Below are 8540 nucleotides of genomic sequence, written 5' to 3'. Positions count from 1 at the left end.
CCAACCCACACTGCCAGCAAAGAATGAAGGCCGGATTCCAACCCACACTGCTGCAACAAGGGCTAGCCACACCTTTCCCATGTGAACTACCAGTGCGCCCCACTTTTAAGTCAATACAACACATAAACACTTCAACTATCTGCGTTTCAACGTGCTACCGCAACTGCTCATGTACAGTTTTAGCCCACTAACTATCCCACTATTGGCAATGGTACCGCTGTACTTTCAATAAAGCAGTTGTACTATCAAATTCACAAAAACTCTGTCTGAATACATTGCTCTTCTTAATGGGTTCAGTTGACTATTTAATCTGCAATTTCCTATGACCTGTATCCCAAACACACACCATGTGAAACTGTACGTGGGCAACTGTGCACTCAATGGGTATGGACTAGTTTGTGAAGATTTTACATTACAATTTTGTGTCCTGGATAGATTAGAGTTTACAGTGTATGCAGAATATGCAGAATTGCAGTATGGGAATATGACTGGAACAGCCAGACCACATCTTCAGATGGAACTGGAACTGATTTCAGATCTCAAATTATTAAACATAAACAGTAAGGATGCACTGATATGAAATTTTGGGCAAGTACAGATGTTTTGTTGTTATTCATGCCCCAATTGTACCATCTTTATCTTATCTAAATCTTTATTATAAAAAAATAACCCAACTGTTAAACTCATTCAGCCCTTCATTATACAATCATACACATTTATGAAAACAATCTTTAATATGACCTTTCACATGAGAAACATCTTTAAAATAAGTGCCTCAAAAACATTTTTACTCAGTATAATTTATCATGATTCCCTCTCCAATATCTTTTTTTATATTGCGTGAAATCATCAAAAAAAAAATTTCTTAAAACAGCTGTATTTATTCAAGTTTCTCGCCAAAAAGTACAATTTACATTGAAACACATCATGATGATGTTATAATTTCCCCCTGCACAATACTAATTTTTACTGAACAGAGCTTGAATGCATCAAAATGTAACTTGTGTGAGGTGCAACCTCAGTTAACTGTTAGTTGCTGCCACCAGCTGCTAACACTGAACGTTAACCAGCTCTCCCCCTTCCAGTTTCAACATGGATTTGTTGTTTATAATGTAGCAAAATCGAGGAAGAATCAAGGTGTGTCCCCTGATGCATCAATAGTGATTAGTCCTTTCAGAACAAATGTGTCTCGTGGAAGATCGCTGTTTGTCCAAACACATTTTCTATTGTCCCCAGGAAGACGGGACACTGTAAGACTGCTTAAAAGTGATGTGACACAACAGAAAAACACTTTTTTTCAATACTTGAAATTGTGTCACTTCATTGGTTCTCTGATTGTCTGGATAACACACTGTCACTTAAACAAAAATTAATAAATGGGAAAATTAATTGGTTACTGGCATTAAGAAAAAAAATCCCACCTTTCTACATATTTAATTGTGTAAATGTAACATTTAAAACAAAGAGCACTCATCTGTGTTTCTAAATGTGACATTTTTCCCCACTGCCTGAGCAGATAGTCAGCTTTTTGAAGTGAAACCTTTTAAATTCTGGGAAAAATCACTCTAGAAAACAAGCCAAAGCTCCTCAGAAAGACAAGACAAGCAGCTGAGTGACGGACGGATGAGAAGATGCGGAGCAGGTAGGATGGAGGGGGTGGAGGGGGCACAGTGAGTGAAGGCTTGAGGATGCAAGACCAAATGAACTGAGAACTGAAAGAAAAGAATGAATGAGTAAAAGAGGAAAAGGTAGGATGGATGAACTGAGAAAAGGACAGAAGGAAAAAAGACAGAGGGGAGTGGGAGATTTGGGGGAGGAAAAGAAAGGGGGAGACATATGGGCATGAATAAATTCATACTAATGAAGCCTGACTGATGCACTGCTTCCAACCAACACCTCATCTAATCCGCTCACTGGGAGAGAGACACAGACGACCACAGAGAAGGAGAGCGAGAGAGTGAGTGGAGGAGGGCAACTGAGGAAGAGAGAGAGTTGGAATCCCCTCTTGTCTGGCGGCCCAGATTATCTCTGGCAGTGAGGCATGCTGGGAGCCAGGGAGCCACAGCCACGGCAGATTGTGGTCTGGCCAAGGTTACAGTAGCCAGGACCGCGATTGGATTGGACCACATTTAATGGTCAGTGTTAGACAAGGGCGGCCAGGAGCTGTGGTGCTCTTAAAACATATGTGTTCACAGCACATTTCAGCATGTCTGGGTGTCTGCTGCTGTCTGCACATTACCGAGCAGGCAGACTCAGACATGATCCAACAGGACTGAAATCAAAGCACTTCAGGGCCAAGACTTGTCTGTGTGCCATAGCCTGTGTGAACCTAATTGGTTGGGGGAGGACAATTTGAACATTTGTTTGCTTGTGGTTGAGGTCCGACTCTGATCTCTTCACCATCCACCTGCTAAGCACCAAATAGAAGGGAAATGAATGCAGATTGTGAACTGAAGGGTCTTGTTTGAGACTGGAACATTTTCACACCTAAAGTGGCTCTACCTGAAAATGTCATTTAGGTGTGAAAAAGCAACGTCCAGAGGTTTTCAAACTGTAAGGCATGACTGCAGATTCATTCCCAGCACCATGACAGTGGAGGTGGGGAATGAAATATTTACCATTCAGTAATTCAACTCATTGTCAAGACAGCATTTTAACCATGGGGAAAATAAGAGGATGTGATCTGTAATAGACGTGGACATTTAGCAAGACAAAGACAAGAGTGGAAAACTGAAGTCTCCACCGCAGGATGTCAGAAAGGTAAAGCAGCAGCAAAGATAAATGAATTGATAAATTAGAGTAAAAAATTGCACTTCTTCTCTTCACAACTCAGTGAAATGTGAACACAGACATGAAACACATATTGATATCATTCAGTGGGACTTAGACTTCACCGGAGTATCATTATTTCTGATGTTCATCCAGTATAAACGTCCAGAAATACACGTAGAAATCAAAGAAAAAGTGGCTTCAGAACTTGACTAAGAATCATCACGTTTTTGAGTTTTCCCTCAGTATCAAATTAATCCAGTGATAGTTCTTCAAACATACATGGTAAACATTGCGAACAGGAACAGCTAATGGCTTATTCAGCATTTTTGTAGTGGCACCAAAACTAAAATTACAGTTTCACAGTTATATTGTATGCCTCTGCCAACCTGTCAAGTTCCAGTTTACCTCCATGACTGTCCAGACTTATGTAATATAAGTAGAGACACAATCTAACAAAAAGTAAAAGTGAATTTTGTGGCAAAATGTTCTTGCTTAACAAACATTTTCCCCCAGCACAGATCTATACAGTCAGCACAGTTTTAAAGTGGACACCTAAGATTAGTGTCTTAAATTCAGTATCCTACCAAATGTCTCCCCTTCTGTCCCTGAGTTATGCTGTTAATTAATGGATAGAAAAGTATTTTTGCAGAACATTATGATCATGGTGAAGTTGTCCTTTGACCTTTTGGATTTAAAATCTCATCACTTCATTATTTTATCCTATTACACATTTGTTTGAACTGTGCATATCAGTTCTTAAGTTATGGCCAAAAATAGGCGTTGTGAGGTCCCAGTGACCTTGACCTTTGACCACTAAATTCATTAAATGATAACATTTTTGATGAGGGGCTCTTTGTGAATAAAGCTAGCCACTGTAGATGTTGACAATAGCTTAGTTTACAAAGCTACTGGACTTTTGAGCCAAATTTAAAGATATTCCCTCAAGGCATTTTTGAAGTATTGCATTCTCAAGAATGAAATGGATGCAAAGTCACAGTGACCTTGACCTTTGACCACAAATATCTAATCATCTCATTGTTGAGTCCAAGTGGACATTTGCACCAAATTTGAGGAAAATCCCACTAGGCATTTTTGAGATACTGAGTTCATGAGAATGGGAGGGATGTAGGGACATGGCTATCGCCAGCATGGAAGTGTAACAATTGCCATTTTTTTCTGAACTGGTCAAATCACCAAGGCAAACTTTCTATTCATTCTTTTTCCATGGGAATGCCTTTACCAACATTTAACCACCATGAAACTAGAGTCCTCACTCTATTATCCGGTCTTCACATGTGACCACGCTTAAAGGATTTGGGCCCTGGTTGACAGTAAATGTGTTTAAAGCAAAGATCAGTACAGTTTGTTTGGATGACCGGTAGAAGCTGTTTGGTCTCAGCTTGAAATCAAGTTTCTCCCAGCTGTTGTTGAAAGATGGCAAACCATTTTTATATTTCTATATCCAGCATTCCCCAGGTTTACAGGTGAATAACGTACATCTATTTTTAGTAGTGAATAATAACTTAAGCTGTATTCCTGAGGCCTCTCCCATCATCTGGACCTGAGCAGTCGTAAAAACACTGCTCCTGTTGGATCGTACGCACACTCTGTAAAATCTTTTGAAGGCTTGCCAAAGTGCTTTGATAACTCCTACCCCACAGCTGCTGCTTTGATCTTCAAATCAAATGCTGACGTACTATTGTGTTATACTGATGAGAGGTTTGATCTTCTTGTAAGGATGACAACTGGTAATGATAGCCTATTTGATCAATCATAACTATTACTGAATGCATAAATACATGTCACTCTTTCACCCTCGTGTCATTTGCACCTTCCCTCAGAACATTTCTCATTTTTCTCAATTTTCATTTGCCTATGAACTAGGTTTGTGAGAAATGTCTGCAATAGTGCACTACCTCCTGCACTGTACAGGAGTGTCTAGCATCTAGAGCTGTGTTTCACATCTTCAATATATTAATCTGCTATTTGTGCATACTAATATTCTCGACCCTTCCTGCTACTGCTTCACAGGAGAGGCCTTACAGTTGCGTAGCTGTGTGTATTGTAGTCTTCCTTCTTTCTTCTTTCTTCTTCTTTCTTTCTGAGGTCTTCATAATAAATTATGAAAGTTAACCAATCATTATATTAAATTTTGCATGTAGACTATTTTCTATTTAAATACACTGCACCTCTTAGCATTTAAAGGTGCCCTGTGGAGTTTAAATAAACAAAAGATATGTTCCTGTTACCTTCATTTACTCACCAAAATGCATGGTGTTTCCTTCAACTCGAACAAATGTTTTAAATGCATTCCCTTTCTGACTGTTAAAACATTTCAAGACATTTCTTTAGGCTCTAAAAAATGTTATGGGCATCTTTTAGCAATGACATGTCAGTCAGTCAGTCAGTCAGTTGATTGGTCTGCCGCCATTTAATGGATTACCATCCGTCTATTATCTATAACTGCATATCCTTAGAGGATCATGGGGAGCTGGAGTAGATCTCAGCTAAGGGCAAAAGATGGAATATACCCTGGACATGTTGCCAGTCAATCACAGGAACAGCTACTCACACTCACATTCACTCTTACAGGCAATTTAGAGTCACCAATTAACCTATACTGCATGTTTTAGACTGTAGGAGGAAGCTGGAGAACACTTGGGCTGGATACTGGCACTTAATATCTTCAAGGTATGGACTGAAATAACCCAGTACCAATTAGTATAGAAACTTATCCAGCCAAGTGATACCTGCATTCAACACTTTGTGTACACAGATCTCGAAAAAAAAAAAAAAAGACAGTTTGTATGATTTTGCTTAGAGCCAATCACCACAAGTGTTCTTCGATTTAATGCAACATGTGATTGGCCCTCGAACACAGCAGCTACAACCCATTCAGTCTGTATTTTGGTGAAGTTGTGCACGGTAATGCAACAGAGTGCTTTTTATCATGTGATAGCTGGCAAATGAGGTAGGAAAAAAAGTATTGCATAAAGTACTCTACTGGTATCGGTATCACTCTAAGGGTACTGGTATGGGTACTAGTATTGTAATTTTTTTTTACGATACAAAGTCCTAAAAAAACATGCTATCACTGGAGAACATACAAACTCTTCAGGGAAGAGCCAAACCCAGACCTTATGCTTGCTGCGAAGCAACAGTACTGACCCATGCACAACTATGCCATGGTTTACCATTAGATTCATCCAATCATGGTGCTCAGACAATAAATTAGAATAATTGATTAGCTGACGTTTCATCTGGAGTCACTATCAAGTTATTATTTCAGTTTGGTATATACTTTGGTTCGTGACCAAATACCTGACATTCCATCAGCCACAGCTGTACTTTGTGTTTAGAGCTAATTAGCAAATGTTAGCTTTCTTGCCTGTTCAGCAAAGATGACAAGCTGAATATAGGCATATTAGCATGCTCACATAAAAAATAATTAGTAGTTGTAGCTCCCTCCTTTTCAGAGATAATCTCAAGGTGGTAATGCTTTATGATTTGATTGATTTTTAAGTTTTGAAACTCAGAATTTGTAAAAGTCTGATGTGCCTGCAATAGCGTTGTAACTTTCACCAAATTCTAAACTAAAGTAGAGGTTGTAAAGAACTCATAAAGGCTATTAAGGACCCACTTCAAATGCTATCACTTGATTTAATGGGCGTTATCAGTGATTATCAGCCGCAAAGATAAAGGTTGAATAGTAGGTTCCGAGGGCCATTACCAGTCCATTAAATGGCCATGTCTATTGTTAAGCAGCACCTTCTAGTAGCCTTTACTTCATTTTATTTATTTGACAGGAACAGTGCATTTTAATAACATTTCTGAAAATATGCCAGAGTAACCTAGACAGGCAATTTTTCATCTGTTGTCCCCAGCACTACGTAGTAATTATGACAGTAGTAAGGGAGGAAGTCAGATGACGTAACATTAGTATGAAGAGCGAGAAAGTCAAGTATTGGTGATTAGGTCAAACAAACATAAGACTTTCACTCAGGAAAAACTGTTTGTGTCCCAAAAAGTTGACTCTGAGTTATTGTAACAAATGCACTTATTTCAACCCATGCCATGATGTCTTTTAGTAGACTGTATGGAAAGTGCTTTTCTAAATGTTCCCAAATATCTAAGGTGAAATGGTGAGATAGAGTAGATGTGGTAGATTATTTGTATCAAACTGAATCAACACAATTTGAAATTTAAAAGATTTGGCAAATATGAAGGAGAATATCTGTAAACACAAAATTCACCTTGTGTTGTCACAAACCAAAAGTTAATAGTAACGGTAGAAATAATATAAGTGATAAAAAAAAGCCAAAGCAATCGAGATAAAACAAATACAATAAATAAAGAACATACTGTGTGACAGCAACAAGATGAGCTCAAACCAAAGATAATAGAAAAAGCCTTGGGATAAAAGTCTGAAAGGTAATTTAAAATGGGAAGGCGATGAGCGTGATGAGCTGAAGTGTACTCACGATGTTGTTGTGTTCAGGCAGGTGGTTGTTGCTCAGCAGCTCATCCTCCTGAACCAGCGGGGAGGGTCTGGGAGCAGGAGGGGGGGTGATGTCTGCAGGCAGGGAGTCGGGGCTCCCCATCCAACTGATAGAGTTACCTGCACGGAGACACAGCCTCATCACTGCCTCTGCGTGTGTGTGTGTGTGTGTGTGTGTGTGTGTGTGTGTGTGTGTTCGGCGGGCCTGCGTGCTGCGATGCTGCATCTGGGTGGGCGTGAACCTACATATCTATTTGGCAGCTTTATTGTGTGAGCTGTCAGCAGCTTGATAAATCACCGAGCTTTATGGGAAGTGCATTGACGCATCGATCCAGGCTTTAGTGTTTGGACATACAGGCTCAGTCTGTATCGACAGCTTCATTGACGGATGCTGTGATTGAGTGACAGCTGGAGGGCTTTACCCTGAGGCTCCTCTCCTCACACCTCTTGAGCCCCGCAGAAGCCTAAAGCTGCAGATACAGACTGTAAGACTCTTATGAATGCTGAAGCTGGAGCATGTAGCTGACATATGAAGAGGTGGAGTTCAGTTCGTGCTGTGAACATTGCTGCAGGTGTGAGCCACCCAGGCAGATTCAGCAGACATTGTGTCAGAGACATGTTTTCATTTATTCCCTTTGAGTTGTTCTTCAGAGCATCTTTGATTGTGGCATATTAATTTCGTTTTCATAATTCTGGTCCTCAGATATATTATTAAAAACAGGCTTGATAAAAACAATATGAATAGCAGTATGTTTGGTAAGTCTTTTAAATGTGACTATCTATGTCCCCAACAATCCCCAAAGGTCTGAATATTTAAGTGCTTTAAAAAGCATCTGAAACAGCGAACAGAGCATCATAAGACAAATGCCATAAAATCATGAGAAATCATTTCCTTATATTTATTTAGGATATTCCTGATCAGAAAAAAATGGTTGCATAAAATCAGCTTAACCTATGTCCTTAGGAAATTCCCTTAAATAAATAACTTACATGCAGTGATGCTCTAAGAAATTCGCTAAATCCAATTTGCACAAATATCCTTAGCAGCAAAAATAAGTAGAGGCTGATATTTTGGGAAATGTGCTTATTACCCTTCTTTCCAAGAGTGAGATGGGATGATTGAAACAGAACTTGTGTCTTTGTGATAAATACAGATCCGGGGCCAGATGCATAAAACTTTGTATAGATTTTGGATTTAACTTGTGTGTACGTACAAAGACAGAAATGTGTATACACTTTCGATCAGATTTATAAAGCTGCACGTACACTT

General features: G+C 39.3%; 2 protein-coding genes across 3 annotated transcripts in view; one reads left to right on the top strand and one right to left on the bottom strand.

Annotated features, from left to right (window-relative positions):
- spdl1 (spindle apparatus coiled-coil protein 1) overlaps nt 1-8540 on the top strand; it is a 581008-nt gene that overhangs the window by 498347 nt on the left and 74121 nt on the right. The window lies entirely within an intron of this gene.
- gfra3 (GDNF family receptor alpha 3) overlaps nt 1-8540 on the bottom strand; it is a 102111-nt gene that overhangs the window by 24544 nt on the left and 69027 nt on the right. For both annotated transcript variants that reach the window (XR_007569830.1, XM_050042991.1), the window contains exon 7: nt 7254-7390. Coding sequence is in view for 1 of the 2 variants with exons in the window: in XM_050042991.1 (XP_049898948.1) it covers nt 7254-7390 (137 nt within the window). In the remaining variant the exon portion in view is untranslated. The remainder of the gene's footprint in view (nt 1-7253; nt 7391-8540) is intronic.

This window comes from Epinephelus moara, chromosome 4 (genome assembly GCF_006386435.1).
Source record: "Epinephelus moara isolate mb chromosome 4, YSFRI_EMoa_1.0, whole genome shotgun sequence".
In the NCBI taxonomy this organism is placed as follows: domain Eukaryota; kingdom Metazoa; phylum Chordata; class Actinopteri; order Perciformes; family Serranidae; genus Epinephelus; species Epinephelus moara.
Note: the sequence above shows the minus strand (reverse complement) of the source record. Positions and strands in the feature narration are given on the sequence as shown.